This window comes from Danio rerio, chromosome 13, assembly GCF_052040795.2.
Source record: "Danio rerio strain M-AB ecotype USA chromosome 13, GRCz13ab, whole genome shotgun sequence".
NCBI classification, from domain to species: domain Eukaryota; kingdom Metazoa; phylum Chordata; class Actinopteri; order Cypriniformes; family Danionidae; genus Danio; species Danio rerio.
The window spans coordinates 41,721,574-41,748,399 of record NC_141033.1 but is presented as its reverse complement, the minus strand read 5'-3'; the positions used below and the strand labels follow the sequence as shown (position 1 = coordinate 41,748,399).

General features: G+C 36.5%; 1 protein-coding gene across 4 annotated transcripts in view; it reads right to left on the bottom strand.

Moving 5' to 3' along the window:
• The window catches only part of col19a1 (collagen, type XIX, alpha 1), a 306,597-nt gene that overhangs the window by 37,785 nt on the left and 241,986 nt on the right, over positions 1-26,826 (bottom strand). For all 4 annotated transcript variants that reach the window (NM_001442495.1, NM_001442496.1, XM_087278424.1 and 1 more), the window contains 13 exon segments: positions 3,516-3,578; positions 3,691-3,735; positions 6,360-6,404; positions 9,560-9,613; positions 13,885-13,911; positions 17,766-17,810; positions 17,896-17,946; positions 21,773-21,817; positions 22,860-22,913; positions 23,016-23,069; positions 23,803-23,856; positions 24,688-24,741; positions 25,927-26,031. In NM_001442495.1, the coding sequence (NP_001429424.1) occupies positions 3,516-3,578; positions 3,691-3,735; positions 6,360-6,404; positions 9,560-9,613; positions 13,885-13,911; positions 17,766-17,810; positions 17,896-17,946; positions 21,773-21,817; positions 22,860-22,913; positions 23,016-23,069; positions 23,803-23,856; positions 24,688-24,741; positions 25,927-26,031 (696 nt within the window).

Here is a 26,826-nt window from a genome sequence, read left to right as displayed (position 1 = left end):
CTGCACTCATTACCACAGCACAAATCAGCCGGGTTTAACACCACACCGCCGAGAAGAATATGAGGAGATTACTCTGTGCTATCAAGTGAGATATTACAGCTGAAAATAGTTGCTGCGGTTTACAGAGAAGCATGCAACATAGATCTGTGATGTATGCCACTAATATATCACACTTTATTAGAGTCAATCGTAGAAATTCAGCTGTATATCTCATCCTCGTGCTTGTTTATAATGATTTGTAGCCTCAGCGTTCTCTAATTAGAAGCATCTCAGACTATGAATCGAAATGGAGACGAGTGAGCAGAAATCCGGAATCGAGGAAAAACAAAGCCGACAGGAACGTCTGTGTCAGAAGTCTGAATCCACAGCGAGTCAAACTGTGAATCAATCATCAGACTAATCAGTTAATTAAATCTGGTCTGCAATTCACGGCTGGATCAAATGATGGATCAATCTGTTATAAGATCACAGAGCTGACAACAGAGGACAGGAACTAATGAGAACTAAATGTTATAGAGGGTGTAGATCACAGTCAGGTGCAGATTTAATGGTAGTTACAGGTTGATCCAGAGACCCCGGGGGACAACAAAAGAGATCCAAGAAAAATAAGCACTAATTATAAAAAAATGAATGTTTATTGCTGCTTTTTTTACGAAATATTTTATTATACAGTTTAGGCCTCTAGCAATAATCAATATATCAACTTATCGCACAACACATGGCCATTTTTGGAAATGCAATATATATTGCCCATACATAAAAACAATTCCATCAACATTTTAGCTGATTGTGCAACATCTCTATCTCCTCTTGGAGGTGTTGGTGTCTGTATGGTTTAAAAAAAAAAACACAATAGTATTTAGTATAAATAACTATAATACATTTTCAGTTGGGTGTCTGACAACCGAAAATAAATCTGGTAGCAGATATCGCAGCCTCTGTTACTTTTTACCTTGTACTTTTTTGTTAACATTTATTATTATTTATTTAGGATATCCGTTTTCATATTCTGATTCCAATGCTTAATTATTAAATTGTTAAAAAGACTATATTTCTTTAAATAAATTATTATCTGGAAATGTTTACTTGCATTCTGATGATACTACGTTGTCATTCTGTCATTATATAATGAGTGGCATTAAATGGTCTGAAAATTACAATAATAATGTTTAATTGCAATATATTTGGTGCAATATACCGTACAACAAAAAATAGATATTGTGACAGGCCTAATACAGTTATCTTCATCAACATGACAACGTGGTCACCTAATGCCTTTAGCTATATAACAATAATCATACAATTAAATTGTCACTCTAGACAAAAGCATCTGCTAAATGACTGTATGTAAATGAATATTTAAATTTAAAAGAGGACTTTTTTATTTTCTATTGGCGTTTTTTCCCCCAACATATTTATTAGGACTTTTTGGGAAAGAAGTTTTATTATAAGTTTTTTTTTTCAAGTTTTATATTTACAACTTATTTTTGCAGCATGATCTTCAATCATTTTCTTAATATAGTTTGCACAAATTTATCATTGCATAGCATCCCATAGAAAGTATTAGTTTAAAATATATATTTTTTCTTTCTGAAAAAACTGTCAGGGTGTACTTGTTAATGTTGCGTAAAATATACGATTCCAGTAATAACATTAATGTTTTAATATGTAGATTATTATATCTATCCTTATTCAGTTTAATGTTTTACCTCTTCCCCCTCCTCCCAATTTATAGTAGTGAACATTTGAAGTGGTTCAAAAAAGTTTCAAAATTGTCAAGACAAGACTGGGTGTGATTCAATAGATTTAGGACGAGTTTGATGAAACCTGTGTTTTTCAACCAGGTTCCTGGAGGACCACCGGGTCTGCACGTTTTCCAGTGTAGCAACCGAAATTGCATACTTTCATACTATATAGTACACTAAAAACAGCATGCGAGCCGAGTAGTATGTACCAATTCATAGGATTCGAAAAACAGTATGTGGGAAGTCCTGGATGACCTACTAATTCCGGTGAGATTCTGAAGGGAGCATCCAATGCATACTACACTATGCCATGATGCACCATGAGAGAATTTGAATTTGAATGAATAGAAGTGAAACAACGCAACTGATGGAGGTATGCCACGTGATCATGACAAAATGGGGAATGTAGTATGTCTGTTTCATTCATACTACTCACATTCATTCTGTGTAGAAAGTACTTTTCTAATGGTTGAGTAGTAAGTTCGAATTCAAATGCAGTATCTACTAAGTAGTAGTCAATTTCAGGTGCAGCCAATGCCGTTTTAACCAAACACACCTGATTCCGGTCATCAGCTCATTAGCAAAGACTGAAAGACCTGTAATGAGTGTGACACAAAGACATCCAAAACATGCAATGTTGGCAACCCAGGCTCCTTCTGAAAATTTACCCCAACCGCTGAGGCCGCTTTCAACTGACAGACTGACCCCCAGAACTGGTCCCCCACCCACCCCCTTTCCTTAACCCAACCGATAGTGTTATAAAAAGCAATGATTGACCAGCGTCCACCCACTTCCTTTAACTCAACCGACAGTATTTTGAAAAGCAATCCAGAAAAACAAAAGCCGCCTGATTTTTACCACATTTTCAGATTTGACCACTTTCTCACTCTGTTATTTACTTGTTTATTTAATTCTTTTGGCTATTGTTTTTTTCGTTTTACCTGCTTTCTTGAACCGCTCTTAACCAGACTCGAACCTCGGCTTCGCAATCAACTCCTCTCTGTGTCTCAAGTCTGCTGCAAGTCACTGGACAAACTGGTTACAGTGGAAAGTGGTCAGCTGCTAGTGTGAAAAGTTATGAAGCCATACCACCAGGGCCGGAGTGGGACTCCTTTTCAACCCTGGAGTTTCAAGCCTCAGATCGGCCCACCTCAGTTTACGACTGCATCTTGCTCACGATCAAAATAGATAAAAAGAGCAGAGCTGCGGTAAAATAATGAATAAGAACACCGGTCAAGTAAATAAATAAATAAATTTGAAAAGTGTGACTGCTGAGAGCAACAGATTCTGGAGCTAGGGACACCGGCCCTCGCGGCCAAAAAACGGACCGGCCCACCGGGAATTCTCCCGGTCCTCCCGATTAGCCAATCCGGGCCTGCATACCACCCTGTAGCGTTTGTTTTAAAGACGAAATGCAGCCATACGTACTCCTGGCTACATAATTTGCGATCTCCAAAAATATATAGGGGTGCATTTTCAGAATGAGCCTATGTTGAATGTCGGTGGTCCTCCAGGAATGGGGTAGAGAAGCACTGTTTTAAACCACTTCAAATGTTGACTACTGCACTGACTATATCTTATGTCTATGTGTTACATTATCTCAAAATTGTAGTGACTTTTTAAAACAAAACTGCCATGTTAACTTCCATTCTTCGTCACTCTACACTGAAACATAGTTAGAGCAAATTTGCAGTGAGTTTTATTTCCTTCAGGTTTGTCATTAGCGTTCGCTGTAGATGTACAAGTGTAGCAAATGCTGCGATTGCTTACAGGAGCTCCAGGAGGCCCTTCAGGTCCAGGGAAGCCAGTCTCTCCCACAGGCCCTCGTTCTCCCTGTGTGCAAAGACAAAGAGCCAAAATGGGACATCATCAGTCTCGCATCATCCTATTGCCAAACCCTGCCGTATGACTGACAGCTGCTAACAAGCAACAAAGCAAATCTCACCGGCTCTCCAGGGATCCCTGTCTCACCACGCGGTCCAGGCTTTCCCTATCAGTCACAGCAATGAGACGGAGAGACAGAGTTACACCTCAGAGTTACACCTCAAACCTGCTGTCTATCTATACCAACTACCGCATGTACAGATTTCATCCAAAGATTTATGCTTAATATAAAACATTTATCTTGTGGTAGACTACTGAACCAGCAGCTGCTTCAATGAACTGTAGCCTTCTGTTATTCTGCAGACGAGGACTGTTGAACATAGCACATACTGTATTTTACAGTGTATAAGTCTATTCTCAATGCTATCTCACGGCAATTCATAATTTTTTTGATTTAGTGGATAATTAGTGTGAATTTGTTTGATCTCATTCATATAATTTAGTATGATTTGCTCTTACCCTAATGATTGTTAGGTGCCACACCTCCTTTTTAAAAATAAAACATTTTCGTATGGCTAAACTTGTACGAATTAGCCACTTATCTGACAAAACATAAAATAGTTATGTTTCCTTGTGAGATCAGGCTGATATTATAGTATAATAACATTTTTAATAGCTGAAATGTGATGCAACGTATATTTGTCAAGCAAGCAAAGTTTCAGCTTTGATTTCAATCAATCTGCTTAGGACTAACATTTGTAAAAACTGCTTATTTCACTATATATATATATATATATATATATATATATATATATATATATATATATATAAATTAAATAAATATCTGTGTGATTAATATACCAAAGAAACTTTTCTGATCCCCTATTTTGACCTAGTGCAATGTTTGTTTGCTTATCAAACAGACAATATGGTAGTATAGTTGTACTCCAAAACTAACAACCTGAAAATTAGGTAACACTTTAGTTTAAGTAACAACTCATACCATTTATTACTAGCTTATTAGCTGCCTTTTTTTTAAAGATATTGATAATTTATTAACACTTATAAAGTATGATCTTACTTTTCATACCTTAACACAACTGCTACCTTACTAACTATTAATAAGCAGCCAAATTAGTAGTTAATTGAGCTAAAAGTCTTAGTTGATTGTTTGTTATTAGCGTGAATTGTACATTAAAATAAAGTGTGACTGGAAATGATTTTCATGTTATGGCTGATCAAAGATAAGTTTTTTGATGATTTATTTACTAAAGAACGAAGCTAGTACAGCTAGCAAGAACTACACAACCGGTCAAAAGTTTGTTGTCACTTAAAAAAAAAAAAAAAAAAAAAAAAAAATATATATATATATATATATATATATATATATATTATTCTGCTCATCAAGGCAGCGCTTATTAAATGTAAAAAAATTTATTAGCTAAAATACTTATTTATTAAATATGTTTTTTTTTTTTACATTTGTATGTAGTTTGAAATAAAATTATTACTCCAGTCATTATTGCTTTTATTACTATTACCATTGTTATAATAATAATAATAATAATAATAATAATAATAATAATAATAATAATAATAATAATAATAATAATAATAATAAAATAACAATAATAATAAGTTATTTTAGATATTTTATAGTGCAATAACATTTCACAATTTTACAATTTGTACTGTATCTTTGATTAAATAAATGCAGCCTTGGTTAACAGGATAAGCTTATTTTAAAACATTTAAAATCCTACTGTTTTGGGTTTAGCTCTGTTCATTCTTGCTGTAGAACATTCAAACCGTGCAATATTTTTAGTTCTATAAGCCGTATTTGTTTGCTGGAAATGTGGGTTCATGCTATGTTGGAAATATAACCTTCTTGGCTGCAGTTAGTGAAGTATGAAATATGCAGCATTGGTAAATGTTTAAGTTAAGATCACAATAATCATCATTCAATAAACAAATATTGGGGTATTTAGGAATAAGCGCATCACAAACTTCTGATATAGTTTGAAAGACCAAACTTAAATTAAGCAATCATCAACTTTAAATGAATATAAAGTTACTGAACAACTAATTTAGAATTAGCAATTTAACAATGGAAACTTGGATCTAAATTTCTAAAGAAATGAAGCTTGCTAAATAAAGCTTTTCTAAATAAAATATAGAGAACATGATCTAGCATAATATTCAATAATGGTTAAAATACAGTATTTTACTTAATACATAGTAGAAATGTTTGAGTTCAGATAAAAGTTACCTTAATGTATGATGGTCTCCACCAGGTTTTTTGTGATTAATTAAGAAATTGTGCTGAACAAAATACATCATGGATTTTCATTAGTCCACACAAACTTGTTTGTGATCAAAACACCATTAGTGTGAATATATTACTTTTATTTATAATCCATGGTTTCTTCCACAATCTAATAGTTTTGCTTCATAAAACCACAATAATACTAAAAACCATGGATACTAATTATGTTTTGCCTGTACTGTATATGTTTTTAATAGATTCTTTTCACTCTCAAAGTGCTGGTAGCAGTTGACTTGCATTATTTGAATCACAAAGGATAAACTAAAGACAAATAGTCACCTGCAGGGAAAGTAAACTAACAGCACAGTTTCATTTTCAGGTGAAATAAACCTTTGATAAAAAGAAAAGTCATGTGCAGGCAGAAGATATTGCAAGCCTTCTTCTGTGTATTGTGCCATTTATGTTTTTATTTTGTTTATTACAGTCATCTGAAAGAAGAAAAAAATGACAACAGAACAACTTACAACAGGACCATTAAGACCAGGTGGACCAGGAAGACCAGGATCACCCTGAAAAAGCACAGACATTCTCATGTAAGATGAATCTTCAATGCAAAACCGCCTGCATGAGAACATGTTGCAAAACACAATGATTGCTTTTCTTTCAGATCTCAGCACCAACTGTGCTTGACAAGTCCTTCAAAATCATTCTCTGAGTATCTGTATTTGTGTGCATGTGTGTGTGTGAGCCGCTTTCTTTCCTCCATATGCGCTCTGCTGGCTTTAGGAATTAATGAGCTGCTTTTAAGTTTTGGGGCACAGCATGCAAATAAACAGCTTGAGATCAGGCAGCCTCGTGGCTGTTGTGGAGTCGGCGAGCGCACAAAATGCTGCGACTACATCTTGACAAGTCCTTTCTGGGAAGAGTGGGCGAGTTTGATGCCGCTCAAAGGAGGAAGCAGCTCTGGCAGACAGACGAAAGAGAGTCTCCATGCACCAGCGCTCTGATACGTGCCGGAGAAAACATTCAGAGAGACGATCTGGACGGCTCCATTTAATGAAGCCTATTATTTCTACCCTCGCTAGTGTTTTCGTATTCATGGTCTTTCTCCTGAATTCTCAAGTGCTTTGACTAAGCGCCGTGGTGAAATTAGAATACTAACAACTCTTGAATCAATTAGGAACAGTTTTGGGAGTAACGCATAACAAAAATAATGACGTTAGAGTAATAAATCACTTATTTTACTGTAACGCAGAAATGTAATGTCTTACTTATGCAATTTTATTATTATGATACATTACAGTTGAATTAGGCAGAATCACTGGCTTTTAGAAAGATTGTCAGTAAAATCACAGTCAACAGCAGCATTGAAGCTGATATTATGGTTTAAACAGTATACGTTACATATAACTGGCTAATATTTATGTGTTTTAATGTGCTTTTATACATACAATACCTTTAGAACAAAAATTTGTTTAGTTTCTACCAATATCTAAATATAATTTAGCATCTTAATATACCATTTAACATGGCTAGTGGCTCTAGACTGTTGCAAATACACTTACCGGCCACTTTATTTCTAGTACTATATATACTAGTACGGGGTTGGACCCCCCTTTGCCTTCATAACTGCCTTAATCATTTGCGGCATAGATTCAACAAGGTACTTGTAATATTCCTCAGAGATTTTGCTCCATATTGGCATGATAGCATCATGCAGTTGCTGGAGATTTGTCAGCTGCACATCCATGATGCGAATCTCCCATTCGACCACATCCCAAAGTTGCTTTATTGGAGTGAGTTCTAGTGACTGTGGAGGCCATTTGAGTATAGTGAAGTCATTGTCATGTTTAAGAATCCAGTGTGAGATGATTTGTGCTTTATGACATGGTGCATTATCCTACTGGAAGTAGCCATCAGAAGATGGGTACACATAAAGGGATGGATATGGTCAGCATCAATACTCAGGTAGGCTGGGGCGTTGATACAATGCTCGGTTGGTACTAATGGGCCCAAAATGTGCCAAGACAACATCCCCACACCATTACACCACCACCACCAGCCTGAGCCATTGATACAAGGCAGGATGCAGGATCCAAGCTTTCATGTTGTTGCAGGTGTACCTAATAAAGTGGCCGGTGAGTGTACAATCAATGCAAGCTTATGCACGCATTTACTAGTCTTGAAATACCATGTATCATTATGAGAAAGATTTTAGAATCCAGCTTCGAAAAGTGATGTAAAAGTTGAGTAACATTAAAAATTAGATTGGTAGTTATATATGCGTTATTTAACGGAGCAAAGATTTTTTTCAACACGTTTCTAAACATAATAGTTTTAATAACCAATTTCTAATAACTGATTTATTTTATTTTATTTTGCCATGATGACAGTAAATAATATTTGACTAGATATTTTTCAAGACACCTCTTTACAGCTTAAAGTGACCTTTTAAAGGCTTAACTAGGTTCATTAGGTTAACTAGGCAAGTTCTGGTAATTAGGCAAGTTATTGTTTAACGATGGTTTGTTCTGTAGACTATCGGAAAAAAAAAAATAGCTCAAAGGGCTAATAATTGTGACCTTAAAATGGTTTAAAAAAAATTTGAAAACTAGCCGAAATAAAACAAATAAGACTTTCTCCAGAAGAAAAAATATTACCAGACATACTGCAAAAATTTCCTTGCTCTGTCAAACACCATTTGAGAAATAGTTAAAAAAGGAAAAATATTAAAGATTCCCTAAAAAATTTTTTTGGACCTTGTTAAGTATAGTAGGGGTACACAATATTTTCAAACTCCTTTTGGATAAGCTGATGTCGATAGGTTTGTTTATTTGTTTGTTAGTTTTTGAAAAATGTTAATTTACAGATTAATTTAGTCAGGTTTAATAATTTTATCCCCCATAAATGTTCACACAAAAAGATAAATAAATATAAAAATCTGAATTGTGATTTTTTTGACCCTAATCAATACTTTGTTCCAACATAAAACTTCATTTTTTTTGTCTCCTTTTATTTTTATTAGTGTAACAGTAGCACCTAAACAAATTTCGTAACGAGCAGGCACTAGGACCCAGCGAAAGGCTGCTTTGGGAGTGATATTGCAAAGAAAAAATATGAATAGAGCATATATTGAATAAAGCTTTGTATGATTGGTGTCAGGCTGTTAGTCTGTAGTGCTACACAAGTGACTGTTTAAATTACGGAGGGATATTGTACACGTAAATATTCTGTACTCAAATTCACAGCTTTGAATAGAAAGTCCAAATCAGTTTATCTAAATCACGGGTTAAAGTTCACCTCTGATTGCTGTCCTGAAGTTACTAAGTCAGTATTTTGCTCTGTCACACCGGTGAGTTAGCCCCGCCTACATATTTACATGTCATGGTATACACATAATTAAAAAAGTATTACAGTTGACAATCTATACCATGGTAACAACATATACTATCATACAACTCAGTCATAATTCAGATACAGTAATATTCTAATATAATTACTTTTAAAGGACAGTAACTAGTAAAATACAATAAATAACATTTTTGAAGTAACTTGACTATGAATGTCTACCTATAACGAATGCTCCGTCAGTCAAACCTCACAGTCAAATGGTGAAGGCAGTGAGTGGAACGTCTGGTTGAGCTGTTGAAAGTGGTGTGTAATCTGGGACACTCAGATGGGGTGAGAGAGCATCCAGTGACACGATTCATTTAAACACGCTTACCTTAGCACCTGTCAGCCCCTCTAGTCCTGGTAATCCCATCAGTCCCGGCTCACCCTGGAATAAAAGAAACACATTCCAGCTCAGCACGGACACCTTCATGCATGAAAGTCTGTCCCTGTGTGTGTGTCAGAGTTGGGAGTCAATGTAAAAAGGGAAATCTTGAAGCATTTTATTAGGAAAGCTCACAGGCTACTAGTAGTGGTTGGATGTTTGGATTGGAAGTTGTTATGAACATGTTTACCAGTTTTGATGTGTTGTTGTTGTCTAGATCACAAATGCACCACTTTTGTACGTTCATCCACTTTTTCTAATTTAAATTTTTTATAATTTATGTTTGAACATCGGAAAATGCTTAAATGACAGTGTTTTTGTTTGCCACAAAACTATGCTGTGGAAACTGTTTCTACACTCAAAAAAACTGTTTGCTGTTTGTTAAAATAATTAAAAATAGGTGGAAAGGACACAATTCTTGAGTTTTTTTAGGGACAACTTAATTGTTTTATGTTCAATCAACTTAAATTTGTAAAAACGAAGTTAACCTAGGCCCAATCTACCCCTTAAGCCTGATTTATACTTTCGCCTAGTGCCGAATTATGCACCTCCTCTAACTGCATGCGCACCACACAAAACAGACGAGGCTTTTGTACTTAACACATTCACTGTTGTGATGTTCCCTAAAAAGACAGGGGGCGATCATACAAAACGCACTGTAAAATCAGACGGATAAACATAGAAGTAGGACGCTTCCAGAACTAAGTCAAATCATTAATATTTTTATAAACAATTTCAATGATTATAAAGATTTTTATAATGATTCAGGATTTTTTTTTTAATTAACTTTAATGCATCACTTGCTTTTGTTCATATCTCGGACAGTTTTACCTAATAAAGTTTATTAAAATATTAATGACAACAGAACAGGGGTTGCTCTATAAATATTTTTTTATTATACAAAGAATAAACCATTGTCACCTATAAAGTCCAGAAAAACAGGGTATCACTATGTTGTAAACTGAATCAAATATTCTTTTTCAGCTATCAAATTTTGATTTGATTCATTTTAAATTCAAAACGAATGGTGGAAAAATAATTTAATTAAGAAAGTTTAATTTCTGTAATTAAATAATCAGTTTTGGCTTTAATAAACATATCCCTCAGGGTTTTCCAAACTTTTACCAAAACTTTCCTCCTTTCCCATGGCTGTTGCAATTTCTAGCCAACATGCATTGGTCATCTGGTTATCGCAATGATCACGCATGGGCAGATTATAAAGATGTCTGCACCTGTTTCAGACAAAATCTTTTCAAAGTGATTCATATTCAACTCATATGAAATGCGGCGCCACATGAACTGTTCATTGAGTCTCAAAATATTTTGTGCACTCTGCCAGCTGAAATCATGCAGTGCACACTCAAAGCGAATCTCCGCAAACACAGTGATGACGAAATGGTGAAACTGTTGAGTATAAACAAGGCTTTAGCCCTTCCCCTTACTATTTTTCCATGTTCACATGAAGGGGTAGGGGTGTCAAAATTATCTTTAGCTTGAATGCGTATAGGGCTTAGGGGATGGGCTAAAATTTCCTAGGAAAATTTCCTAGAATACACTATCTACAATGGCGGCATGGCTACACACAGAGGTCAGGAGATGCACAAATTAGTATTTTTTTGTCATTATTAAGAATCTTTACAACAAACACGCACATTGTTTAATACATTCATGACCGTGTTTGTGTTTTACAGTCATGCTTTAAAAAAAGCTATAAAAAATGCTAAATTTGACTATCTATAATCCATAATAATAACTCCTGTAAAGCAGTTCTACAACATACTTTCACATCTGACACTCGATGACACTTGAATACCCTGTCAGAAAAGTCTAGTGGTTGGGAATGACCTTTTTACAGTGTCTGGTATAATATTAACTTTTTTCTTGTGTGTTTACATAGATGAACATGGCCAGTGTAAATGCACAGTATTTGCGAACTTATTGCCAAATTATATCGTTATGATAACATTATATATGCCTTCAGTGATTTCCTGAAGATAAACATAAAAAAAAATCCCAACTGGAACCACTACAGCAGTCGCAATCGACTGATGTTATATATAGTAAGTAATCACGATGACATAATGATGTGTGCAGGTTGTAGTCTCATTTCTTAGGGGTAAAATGTGAAGCCCTTCCCCTTCTCACATTCTGTTTCAAGGGCCAAGGGGAAGGGGTACAAAAATAAAATTGGGATTGGGCCTTAATTCTTTCAAATTGATTGTGTGGAATCCAGCATGTTCAACAGCGTACACTCAAAGCAATTATATTGCTGCTTGTTCAAACTACTTATTTAAAATGAGCTAAAATGACAAAATTATTTAAATTTCTTTAGGACAACTTAATTGTTTCATGTGTAAACCAATCTTTAAGAATTTGGACTGTAGGTATAAAGTCACTTATCATTTATGGCTGTTCAAATACATTTAAATGTGAGTATTTAACTACAAAAGCAAACCAGTCAAATGTTATTTTAAATCTCTCCGGAAGGTCAAAACATTTTATAGCCCATATATATATTTTTTGATTTAGTGTTGTCCACTTGTGATCACAGAAACAAAACTTAAATACCAGGTTAATAACAGAAAATTAAAACTATGAATTGTTTGAGGAGAAATGTTGACAATGTCAATTGATCAATGGATTGATTTCCATAGTTTGACCAAATAACTAATAATTACTTTCTATTATGCAACAAATGCTAGCTACAGTATGGCTATATATTTATGGATATACATCTATACATATACATTATTTTATGTATGCATTGTGCAATTCACACACATATATGCCACATAAGTCCATTTTTAATGCTACCTTACACACACATTACCTTAAACATTAAGTAAACATCTGTAAATGATTTCCCCATATTTGGTTTGGACTAGGCGACGCAGTGGCGCAGTAAGTAGTGTTGTCGCATCACAGCAAGAAGGTTGCTGGTTCAAACCTCGGCTCAGTTGGTGTTTCTGTGTGGAGTTTGCATGTTCTCCCTGCGTTCACGTGCTCCGGTTTCCCCCACAGTCCAAAGACATGTGGTACAGGTGAATCTGGCAGGCTGTGTGTGTGGATGTGTCCCAGAGATGGATTGCGGCTGGAAGGGCATCCACTGCATAAAAACGTGCTGGATAAGTTGGTGGTTCATTCCGCTGTGGCCACCCCAGATTAATAAAGGGACTAAGCCGACAAGAAAATTAACGAATTAATGAATGGTTTGGACTACAAAGACTACTTTACAAAGCTTTCCCATCACATTCATTGCACAAAACCCAAACTTGTAGGCCAAAATAACTAATAGAGCAGGTAATGTGTTATTTTGCTATATAACTGCAAAACGCATGCACAAGAAACACCTAATGCCATTTCTCCAGCCTGTCACTGATTATTTCAATTAAAAAGCACATATTTATCTTCATCCTGACAACTGCGTCACGTTAACTCTAATTCTGTCGCATTACCGTCCCGACAAAGCATTTATTTTCCTCCTTCCATTTTCATTCAGCCTGCCATGTTTATAAATCACACGTACTTTGTCGCAAACAGAGCAGCTCGTAATTCACCCATAGTGATTGGAAGCATGGAAGAAGTGCCGTATATTATGTTCGTCTCACGCCTCAGTCGCTATTGACGGGCAGTAGCGGGCACTGCGTTAACGGGCCCAGCCAGCGAGACGGATTGCGGCAGTAATTGTCACACGTGTAGATCGCCATGTATTACAGAGCACAGACCTACATGGGACCAGAAAGAGGATCGACTGGAGACAGATGGGGGCAATTCTAGCACCGTGCCAGAGACTGCTGGGACCATTTATTCAAATGTCAAATTAGCATGCCGCTGAAAAATGTTTGGGGAAAAAAAATAAATAAATAAAAAATATCTGAATTGCCCCCGTGAGAATAGAAAGTGCCAGCTTTTTTGGCTGCTGGAGTTGCATTGTTGCTATTGTAGGAGTCCCTCATTGACGTGTGTGTGTGTGTGTGTGTGTGTGTGTGTGTGGTTTTTGTTGGTTTGTGTGTATAACGCGTTCACAACATCTCCCACAGGCGGAGGAATATGCGGCGGAAATTTGATTTAGGCGCCATTCCTGATCATTCCTATTGTTGTTGCGAATGCTGTGTGACTAAACCGTCGCGCTCGGCTGCTCTCGGGTTACTTCTGAGCCAGGAGCTGTGATTAATGGAGACTGGCCAGAAAACCGGTGCTGGCCAGACCTGTTTCTCTCAATCCAGAGGAATAGAAGGGCATTCGATACAAATCACAGTCGGAGCAACACTCACCATCCTTCCTTCATCTCCTTTGGGTCCCTGGAAAAGAGAAAAGCTCAGAATTAGCCTGACCTTATTTGACTTGATTTCTATGTGGGCTATCAGTTAATCCAATCTGTGTAATTAGCTGGATGACATCGGGTTAGATTTGTTTTCAAATAGCAACGCAATTAAGTAACTGGCAAACAGAAGATGCTCAAGGGAACGGTTTCAACAGAACATAGCGAGGAGCTTCTGATTGAGCTTTTTGTAGAATGGAAAGATTCCAATTGAAGTTCTTCATAAAGGCAAAGATTATTCATGACAATGTTATCAGAGCTTTTGCAATTCAGGATTGTGAGTTTGAATTGGACTGTAATGTGTAACAGGAAGATTAGTTTCTGTGTAACAGGAAGATTAGTTTCGACAACAATCACAGGAAAGGGAAATTTGCTTGGTTGAAATTCAAATTAAGAATGAACTGATACCACTTTTGTTTTTGGAACTCATAAGCAAACCTGTGTTGTCAATGAATTTCACCATGTTATAAATACTTAAGAGAGAAACTGAAAGAGTATGGAGGAAGTTAAGAAAAGATGAACATGATGATGGTGTGGCGAAGGAGTGGGGCCGAGAGCCGTAGGAACGGAATGAGGCTGCTGCGTAAGTGGATATACCTGTGTGAGGAGCTGCCGTCCCTGTTATAAATAAAGTTTATAAAACTTAGTCGGTTCTCCGCCTCCTTCTCAGCGGCCAAAGGGCCGTAAACTTCATTACAGACGGGCTTTAAACATTTAGCAAATAGATATTTCCACTGCCATAACTATACAAGAGATGCAAAGACTTCATGAACTTCGCTCTAAGAATCAACTCTATTTGACAATTCCGCGATCACGCTTGAAATGTTGAGGTGATGGAGCTTTCTTTAGTAGCAGCTCCAAGCAGGGCTACAGGATATTAGAAAAATCGGTCACACTTTACAATAAGGTTCATTAGTTAATGTTAAGTAATGCATTTACTAACATGAGCAAACATTGAACAATACATTTACTACAGTAGTTACTCATCTTAATAAACTTTAGTTAATGAAAATTCAGTAGTTCATTGTTAATTCATGTTAACTCATGGTGCATTAACTAATGTAACAAGCATGGACTTGAATGTTAATAATGCATTAGTTAATATTCAATTATGATTAATAAATGTTGTACAAGTGTTGGTTATGATTAGTTCATGTTAGTAAATACATTAACTAATGAACCTTATTGTAAAGTCTTACCGAAAAATCTAACATTGCGATATTTTTTTTATTCTGCGTTATATAATCTGATATGAATACAATTTCACAAGATGAGTTGAATAACTATTTGGAAGAAATCTAGAGGAATTGCGATTCAAGAATTGATTAGGATGATTCTGTAGAGGAGTACATATGCATAAAATACAGGAAACAATCTAGAAGCATAGATACATAGATTCAATAAAGAACAAAAAAAAATAATTAAATGAACTCTTATTATTTATGATTATATATAAACTCTGAGTTAAATTGTATTTAGGTATACATAAATTAAATAATCAAATGCAAATCGAAGCATGTGAGTGTTAAAAGTTATTGTAAGACAGCATATTTCCACTACGACGTTCCACTAACACATTACAGACAATATTGAAACAAATATTTAATCTCAGTTGTGATGTCATCGTTTTTCTAGTAAGAACCTCAAATGCTTTATTTCATATTCCTTTCACCTTAAATACGTAATTATCAATAATGGCTTTTGTTGTGCTCTACTGATACTTTCCCTAAATGAGGAGAGAGAGAGAGATACAGCCAGTTTAGTAAATGGGGATAACTAAGTGGCCATGGTAGGTAAGGGCTTACACTGCTCTTTACGAGAAGTGCAATGAGATGACCACAGAGAGTCAGGACCTCGGTTTAACATCTCATTCAACAATGGTGCTCACTGACAGTATAGTGTTACCATCACTAGGATCTATAGAAACCACCAGTTAAGCACCCCTGCTGGCCTCACTAACATCACTTCCAACAGCAACCTATTTGTCCCATGTGGTCTTTCATTCAGGTTCTAACCAGACATAGCTTTAGTAGGCAACCAGTCTTAGGCAGCAGGGTGATATGGCTGGGACTTTAAATGCGACATGATATAGGTCCGTATACCCACTGCTGTACAGTGGGAGCCATGGGAACCAACCAGATTTCTTGCGGTGCAGGAATACATTTCTGAATGAAACGCGATAGCGGTCAGTAACTCTGTTGTAATTTGAACGGTAGCGGGCGATCTAACGATTTCGCATTTAGCCTACAATCCTTGCACAACCTACAGTTTTGTCTGTTATCTCTCTCTTTTGGTAGTACCCAATTTAAATGTGAGATTTTAGAGACCATATCTAAATTTAGCGGGAAAGGTCGGGTTGGGAGCAGGTGAACATAGACTAAATATACGGCGGGAGTGGTCGGGTGTGGAATAAAACCTTGCAAGAACGAGCCTAAAAAATTTGTCCCGCGCAGACCTCTACCACGTGACCATTGTTGTCTATGGAGGATGATGGAGCTCTCAGATTCGATTTAAAATATTTTATTTGTGTTCTGAAGATGAGTCTCTGGGGATTAGAATGGCATGACATGACAGTAAACACATTCAAGCAATTATAGTGATTACAAAATAGTGGTGATAACTGCATTAGTGTGTATCCCCTTTTCATTAGCACTGGTTCCAAATTATCTTCCTAATATTTTTTAGATTTTAAAATATTTACAACATAACCTACTCAGAGAGAAAAATGGCAGATATTGATGTGTAATGCTAAATGAACATTAAGATGCCAATACTGTTATATTGCTGTAAAGTACAAGAGCCTTAAGAAGGTAGCTGCTTATGCAGACAGCACACAGCATGGGATGTGTACTAGAATCTGTATCTCTGTATCACAGCGGCATTAGACAAAAAAATAAACCCCAGAAAGATAAGAGACAAAATGAGCCACTTTATAAGTTGACAACCAAAACAGACTCCAATTTATCTCATTTCCTCCCCCCAAAAACAAGTCTGAATATTACATTTGAAAGCTAATTTTACCCTTTAGCACATCACTGAGCTGATACGCTTTTGCAACATCATTCTATCCCCCACAAGCCTCTTGATTGTCAAAATGAAGTTTAAGTGAGCTTTGTCAGAGTGTGTTTAGTCTCCTGTCATCGCAGCAAGGCGTCACGTCCCACTTCTAACAGGTTCAGCTGAGGATAAACCAAAACAAAGCCCCCTGAGGGACTTGTAAGGAGCTCCTTGAGACTATTGTAGTGAAAACCGGAGGAGACTGTCCTCCTTCACACCTGCTGATAAGGGTTTAGCATTTTCCTGAGTTCTGGGCGGTCGGCTAAAAATGGCCCAGGAGGGAATACACTCTTGTTCTTCATGGAAAGAAAGGACACATTACATATAGAGCAGATAAGTGTGCGTGGCGCAGCGTTGATAAGCTAATCGGATGATTCTGCTTGAGCAGAACAGCACTTATATATATATTTATATACATTTCATTTTCCCTCCTGTTAAAGTGCTGCATTTCAATTAACCGTTTTTTTTTTTTTATATACAAACAGTTACTTTGTTGACTATGCGTAATGGGTTTGTTTTGGCCTTCTCCCTTTGGGCTGCTGTCATTGTCTGAGTTTTAGATTTGTGTCTGTGTGGCCGTGATCCGCCCTTCACATCATCACGCAGGATAAAACTTCAAATCAGCGGCAGACAGCAGCTAAAGCGAATACTGATTCTGGAATCAATGGCGCTTCTTTGTGTATTGACATTTAAACTTCATTAAAAGTGTCCCTGCGGTGGGTGAAGTTCAAAACAACTGTTTTATGTGGGATATCATTTAAAAAATGTAACACATACCGGAGGCCCAGGTGGTCCGGGTTGACCTCCGTTAGCTGCTCCGTTCTGCAAAAATTAACACAGGTTTTAAATATAGAGACAATAAATAAATGTCATCACATACTGGAAGTTTTGAATGACGTGGCTTTACCTGAAGCTTATAGATACTGCTCATCCCGTTGCCCTCTGAATATGGAGCACCCTTAAACAAACAAAACAAAACAAACAAGGTTTTTAGGTGGTTGCACACTGGCTCAGGTCAAAATAAGGGCCTACTCAAACTATGCCATCCGTACCGTGCCCAGGCCCGTTTCCCGGATCGTTTGAGAAGTGTGAGTGCGCTGAATCGGGCTCAAGCAGGGTTCACTTGGCCGGCCCTGGCCCGGTTGGAAGAGATGTGCCTGAGCCCGGTTCACTTGGGCTTTGGCGGGGTACGCTTGTGTGTGAGTGCAAAACGCGACAAAGCCCGAAACTGAAAGCGAGACGTGACTTTAAGGGACTGTTTCATATAGATTTATTAATTATTACTGTTCAGTGAACGCAAACTGCCGTCGTTTATTAAAGACGCAAACTCCTCACTTCACGACAGTTGTGCGCCTTCAGCAGACCTCCTCATTCCTGCAGCACGAGGGCTTTATGATTGTTTATGAGCGCCAAAAGTGGCGGATCTGTACGACGAAATATCTGACGGCATGTCCCCGCATCCCTAAGGACTGTTTGGCAAAATATTTGACGGCATATCAAACGACTGAAACGATAAAACTAGAGAAATCTCCTCTGTGCTGCTGAGTGAGAGAGCGCTTCTCACTGAACAGCCCAGCAGCGATGACGTAAGCGTGCCGAAGCCCGTTTGTGGTGTGAGCGCCGGCCGTCGGGGGAGACGGGAGGGGGGACAAGCGTGCTTTGGCCCGGTTCGAGGCAACTATACCTAGTGTGAGTACGGCCTAAGCAACCTGAAGTTAATATGATGTTCTGTTGCACATCCTGATTTTGCCAAGCGCGATGTGATCCTGTATTAGCTCCTATGTTGATCGTGGAACATCATTTTTGTTGGAAGATGTAATCCATACCTATTTCCTACCCCTAAGCCCAACCATAACTGTAAATATTCCCAAAATTCCAGAGGAGAAATAGTTGGATAACAATCATGTAAAAGTGTATAAACCTAACCTTATACGCCATAAACAGTAAACACATCCCTTAATTCTGATTGGCGGATTGGAAGGTTGTTTTAGGATCAACATAGATGTTAATAAATGATCATGTCCTACTTGGTAAAATCAGGTTAGGGTTGAAATGACAGCCTTAATTTCATAACCACGAAGCATACCATCCATCAATATTGACAAATTTAGGTCCGTTTTCAGTACTTCTTATCTTCAAATCTAACAATTATTATTTTTTACAAAATTTGACATTTGGTCAATTTGAAGAAGATATGCATGACACATCTTAGGAACAGAACATCCTTAACCTAATTTCACCAAGTAGAACCTGTTCTTGGATTAACATCTATGTTGATCCTCGAATAACATTCCAATCAGAAAATCAGAATTAAGGGATATGTTTATTGTTTATGTATAGGCTTTCGGTTAAGTTTTTTGCATTTCTACATGATCTTTATCCAACTATTACCCCTTTAATTTTGGGAATAATTTACAGTTATGGCTGGGTTTAGGGGTAGGGAATAGGTATGGATTACGTTTTATAATTAAAATGATGTTCCAGAATCAACATGCATGTTAATCCAGAATTGCATCGTACTTGACAAAATCAAGATGTGACTAAGAGACAAATAAGAGACTCATTTACAGATATAACATACTGATATACAAGCAATTATTTTACATAATACACGTTGAGATATTTTTGTGCTTTTCATATTACTTTGTGCGTCTTTGACACTAACATATCAACTGACAAATGAATATTAAGAGTTTAAAATTAAAAGACTTACATGAATGGATGAATTTACACTACCTGACAAAAGTCTTGTAGCCTATCAAAGTTTTAGGAACAACAAATAATAACTCGACTTCTATTTGATTGTTTGGTATCAGAAGTGGCTTATATGAAAGGCAAAGGCCAAATAATAAAATATGATGATGCCTTGATTTTTAATTATTTAATTAGGACAGTAAGGTCTGTTTTTGCTTAGACAAAAGTCTTGCCACTTACCAGAAATAATGCACAGTATAGAACATAAAGTCATGGTTCAGTGGAAAAACAGTTAATTTTGTGTATGACTCCCATGAGCTTGGAGGACTGCATCCACACATCTCTGCAATGACTCTATTGTTAATAAAGTCATCTGGAATGACAAAGGAAGCGTTCTTGCCGGACTCCCAGTGTTCATCAAGATTGTAGGGATTCATCTTCAGTACCTCCTCCCTCTTACCACAGGCATGCTCAATAATGTTTATGTCTGGTGACTGGGCTGGCCAGTCCTGGAGAACCTTAACCTTCTTTGCTTTCAGAAACGAGAAATGAGGAGGCTGAAGTATGAGGAGCACTATCCTGCTGAATAATTTGCCATCTCCAGTGGTTTGTAATGTAATGGGCAGTACAAATGTCTCAATACCTCAGGCTGTTGATGTTGCCATCCACTGCAGATCTCTTGCACGCCCCTATACTAAATGTAACCCCAAACCAAAAGTTTTCACCAAACTTGACTGATTTCTGTGAGAATTGTGAGTCCATGTGGGTTACAATACGTCTTCTGCAGTATTTGTGATGATTGGGATGTGGTTCAACAGATAAATCATTGGAAAAATCTACCTATTGCCACTTTTCCAAATGATCAACTAGAAGTCATTATTTGTTGCTCTTACAACTGGGATTGACGACAAGACTTTTGTCAGGTAGTGTATTTAGCCTCGACTGCTAGAGTAACAGAGCCATGAGTTGTAAAGGCACCGCCCTCTTCTAAAAAAGGGGAGGGGACGATTACATGTACATTATATAAATAAATGTTGCTATGTCTCAAATGTCACCACAATGTGTCTGGGATATCTGAGACATAAGCTCCAGCTAAAAAGCATGGCTTTAAATATGTTAATTAGAGCATTACATGCTTTATAACCTGTAATGTAGTGACGTTAAATTGTTCCTACTTTGTGCATGGTTAAAATGAGCTGTTATGGTAAAGACAATGGGTCAGACTTCAACAGAGTGTAAAAATCATGATGGTTTTGTGGGTCTCATCTATTAAATCTGATCTTTATTTTGTATTTTATATTGGATTCAAGTCAGGTGATTGGCTGGGCCATTCTACAGCTTGATGTTCTTTCTCTAAAAGCATTTAAAAGTTTCCTTGGCTGTGTTTTGGATCATTGTCTTGCTGAAATGTCCAGTCTGGTTTCATCTTCATCATCATGATAATGTAGATGTAAGACTGAAGCAGCTAATATTAATTTACAATGACAAAGGGCAGAGGTTTGCAGAATAACTACTGCAAGATTTCAGCTGCTGTCTCGGGTTTTACTGCCGTTCTACACCTCCCTTTCTTCATGTGTTCAATACTTTTTTCTGGGTCATTTAATTTTTATTACACATAACTTCATTTGTAAACTAATTAGATTAGATTTTTGCTTGTTTACCTATTTGATTTTATTACCAATTTCCAGTGAAATTTTAAGTGAATGACACCTTTTCTGAGAAGAATGGTGATGTGTTAAATATTTATTTCCCACCTGTATTTATTGGTGTACATTTATATGTTTGTTGTTTGTTGTTAATAATACTTTTTCATCATCTTAATATTTAGAGTCAACCATGAGGCTGTTTTTCCATAAATGATAAATACTGTTGCATTATCAAAAATTATAATAATAATAATAATAACAATAATAATAATAATAACGTTAACAATGTAATCTATGTGGCAACTGATGAAAAAACTTTGACTAATCCTGTTGAAAATAATATTTCCATACTTTCTTAGCACAGAAAATGCACTCTTTAAACTTCCACATCTTTAGATTTCGCACAAAGTCATCAAAACATTTGCAATGAGCACCAGAACTTACAGGGGGTCCAGGAGGTCCGGGTTGGCCCGGTGGTCCTTCGCTGCCCTGGTACATAAAAAAAAAAGACATCTTGTTTTTTACATGCATAACACAAACTTTTCCTCTCAGAGTATGTTATTGCACCGAGAGTTAGGGCCGATGTTAGCAAATGGTGTGAATAATAACAGCTTTCAGATAAAACTTTTTTGTAAGTTTCGAGGACACGCTCGATGCCCCCTGGTTTTACTGGGTTGCCTTTCAGCGGAATTGACCAGCTGATGAAAACCAATGAAAAATGCCTCTATTCCCTTTCTGGTGTATATCTGCAACACCGCAGGGTGCACCGCAAGCTCATCCAACACAGAGCGGCATATTCACTATCTCCAGCCAACTGTTTGTGAGAGAATTACTCCAGTCATTTATCAGACAGTGCGTGTAACTCATACTGATGAAGATGGGTCAGACAACTTTACTGTTATGGAAAGTGAGAGAAAAATATCAGACTCATATTTAGTCATTTTTGTACTCTTTTGTAGAATATTCCAAATATGTAAAATGATAAAGATGTTTTCTATCCAATCATGTGGCCTCAGAAGACTGATAGTGTGAATAGACCACTTTTATGGGAGTTTCATAGGATTTTAAAGCATTAAAATGGCTCATCTTAGTTTGTTATGACAAACTTGTAAATAATGACAGCAAGACCCAACAAAAGTGTTTTATTTTAAAGAAATATTGATTGAAAACGTAAAACGCTGTCATTATTTGCTGTCGTAAAGTTCAGGAGAACACAAAATGACTATTTTATGCAAAAAAATGCCACCAGAAATTAAAAGTCATAACAAAATATTTGAGTTATTATATATATATATATATATATATATATATATATATATATATATATATATATATATATATATATATATATATATATATATATATACACACACACACACACACACACACACACACATTTTTTTGTGTTGCACCATAAGATGATAAAACTACTGCAATATCTACTCTATCTTTAAAATATGATTTTCATTTTAAATACCCTTTATGGTATTTTAAATGATTAAATCAGAAATTATCACTTAATTATACTTACTCGATCACCCTTTTGTCCTTGGGGCCCAACAGCTCCTGGTCTGCCATTCATTCCCTGGATTCAGAGGAATATGCATGAGGCATACTTTTGTTTAGAGACAAAACTAGTAATAAAAAGATTATTATTTAGCTAAACCAAATGACCACAAGGCCTTACCTGTGAACCTGTGCGGCCTGTAGATCCAGGCAATCCCGGCACACCCGGAGACCCCTGGAAATATACATTTTTGATTACTACTGTAAAACTCACATTTATTGAAATCATGTCCTGTTTTTGGTTAATTCGGATGTCATTGGATTAATGCTGCATTCACATTTAGGTTGAACCACACTAGAAGTGGATTGAATTGCCTCTTTTAATCAATTTTAGTTAATTTGTATGGTACAAAGCAAAGTTCAGATGGTAGTGTTCACATTTATTCAGATAAACTGCTCCAACAAAGGTGGCACAGTGGCTTAATGGGTAGTACTGTCGCCTCGCAGCAAGAAGGTTGCTGATTCGAGTCCCGACTGGGTCAATTGGCATTTCTGTGTGGAGTTCTCCCTGTGTTCGCGTGGGTTTCCTCCAAGTCCTCCGGTTTCCCTCACAGTCCAAAGACATGCCGTATAAGTGACTTGGATGAACTCAATTGGCAGTAGTGTATGAGTGTGTGTGTGTGAGGGTATTGGTGTTTCCAAGTACTGCATTGCAGCTGGAAGGGCATCCGCTGCATAAAACACAAGCTGGAATAGTTGCCGGTTCATTCCGCTGTGGCGACGCCTGATAAATAAGGCACTAAGCTGAATGAAAATGAATGAACTGCTCTAACAAAGCAATCACACCGTTAAATACACATACGAGATAGATAAAAAAATATAAACTCCAAATAGTAAGATTCCTTCAGCTGTCAAACTACATTAAGTTACACAAATACTGTAAATACAGTGTTATTCTCATAACTCACCTCATCACCCTTGTCCCCCATTGGACCAGGAAAGCCTCTCTCGCCCTTCACTCCCTGTAAGATAGATGAACAATCATCGAGACAAGAAGTACACACTTTTGATTTAGATTCTCTCTAAAGATTGCTCTCATACATTATTAATCTTTTATCCTTTGGCCTCAGTTCTTTCTCACATTCAGACACCGTACTGCTTGTAAAGCATTTGTTATCGCTTTAACTGTAGCACCAGCAAGTAATATACAGTTGAAGTCAAAATTATTAGCCCTCCTGTGAATGTCTTTTTTCCCAAATATTTCCCAAATGATGTTTAACGGAGCAATTTTTTAAATATATTTTTATAATTTTTTTAATATATATTTTTTTCTCTGTAGGAAGTCTTATTTGTTTTATTTAGGCTAGAATAAAAGCAGTTTTTAATTTGTTTTAAACAATATTATTAGCCTCCTTAAGCAATATATTTTTTCTATTGTCTACAGTGTAATTCAGTGTTACATAACGACTTGCCTAATTACCCTAACTTTACTAGTTAACCTAATTAACCTAGTTAAGCCTTCAAATATCACTTTAAGCTGAATACTAGTATCTTGAAAAATATCTAGTAAAATGTTGTCCTGTTATCATGGCAAAGATAAAAGAAATCAGTCATTAGAAATGAGTTATTATAACTATCATGTTTAGAAATGTGTCAAAAAAATAATTCCGTTAAACAGAAATTGGGGGAAAATACACAAGGGTGCTAATAATTCTGACTTCAACTATTTGCCTCATTTCAAAGAAAGAAATGTAAGTGATTGTACTTCCAAGAAGTCTGTGGATATATGTGGGGCTCTTGTGTCAGCCGATCATAAGAGTCTCTTATGTAATCTTCGATTTAGGGCAGCTTACCTTCGGACCCTCTTTTCCAGGATTTCCAGCTGGGCCTCGCAGACCCTGATCCCCCTGTCAAAGCCAGCACAGTAGTTAAGGAGCTAAATCCACACAACAGACACGGGAATACTGTGTGCAGCAGCCCAAGAAACACTTAGGCCACATTTACTTCATAAATGATATCCCTTTGGCAGTATTTTAAAAAGTTATTAGTTATAGTTACTTGTCATAAATAGTAAATGAGTTAGTAATTGAATTGCATCGTTATAAAAGTAACTAATTATCAAGGAAAGTAACTTTTGTGTTTATTATATAGACTATTGTTATAAAACATTGTACACTATACTATAATGCCACTGTAGGACGAAGTGAGAGACACCTATCAAATTGAATATTTTACTGTAAATATTCTATAGTGGGGCGACGCAGTGGCACAGTAGGTAGTGCTGTCGCCTCACAGCAAGAAGGTCGCTGGTTCGAGCCTCGACTGGGTCAGTTGGCATCCCTGCGTTCGCGTGGGTTTCCTCCGGGTGCTCCAGTTTCCCCCACAGTCCAAAGACATGCGGTACAGGTGAATTGGGTAGGCTAAATTTTCCATAGTGTATGAATGTGAATGAGTGACAGACAGACAGACAGACAGACAGACAGACAGACAGACAGACAGACAGACAGACAGACAGACAGACAGACAGACAGACAGACAGACAGACAGACAGACAGATAGATAGATAGATAGATAGATAGATAGATAGATAGATAGATAGATAGATAGATAGATAGATAGATAGATAGATGATAGATGTGTGATGTGTGAACAAACCATATGAGATATAGTGATAAATGATGTGTGTATTCAGTGTGTATTATAACAAAATGAAAGTGTTTTTGACCTTGGATAGATATAAAGCTATTGCAATGAGCCTTCCAGAACCAAATCAGAAACTTATAAACTAGCATAACGGGACACTTTATGTTATTATAATTGTATTTCAGAAAAGTTCTGAGACCATTTCTAGCATCAGCAGAATTAGATTTAATACAATGATACACTTCTTTTTAGAATTATGCGATACTTATAAGCTTCACAAAAAGTATATCTTAACAACACTGCATTTCAAACAACTGGACTGGAATATATATAATATATATATTGCATCAGCCAGAAAAGATGACAGCACTGAACACTACATGATCTCAGGTGGCGGCAAGGCTTATGAATTAGTGAGGAGATTAAATGTGCATTCCAGCCATTTTTACCTTTTCTCCATCCATTCCTGGGATACCTGACGCTCCAGGGGAACCTTTTTCTCCTTTCTGCCCTGGTAACCCTGGTACTCTGGTCTGACACACACTGCAGGCGTTCTGCCAAAATCACACACACAATGTAAGATGCAGAAAACCCGCTTTCTCTCCTTTCATCTCTCCTGTTCGGAGGAGCTCAGGATGCTGAATGTTGTATGAAGTCCACATATTTAGAAAAGACCTGTTTTGTGCCTGTTATTCAATGGCACATATGAAATGAAACCCTTTTTATATGCTTAAAATGTTGCATATTAAAGTTGTAAATGCAACATAATTACAATCACACTGCAAAAAGCAAGTAGTTGACTCAAAAAGTGATTAAACCTTTTACTTTTAAAATTTCAAGTAAATGAAAGTGCATGTGTACTGTATGAAATTTAAGTCAAGTCCAGCTAGTCTACTAATTTAGTTAAGTAAAGTCAACATATTGCTTTTCAGACAATAGTTTATTTACGTTTTAAGTAAATTAATTGCCAATATGAAAAAAAAAAAAGTTAATTACTGTACTAACTAGCCATAATGCATTGAAATGAGGCATTTTCTTAAAATTATTAGATATGCAGTATACAGCGGTGGCTATAGGTAGAAAACAACCTCAAGTCATCACTGTTAATAACGGTAAAAGAATAGTTTTTAAGCATATTTCAAGAGTTATATGTACCTGAGTGTGCGTGTGTGTATTATATAGATTTTTAAATACCTGTAAATTCCTTAATTATCCTATTTTGATTCTGACGAGTGCTATTTCTATGAGCAGTCATAAATGAATAAAAGTCATACATTAAGAGAATTAACTTTTCATTTCTCCTATAGGACAGCTGTAGTAAAATATGGCACAGTTTAACACATTTGCTG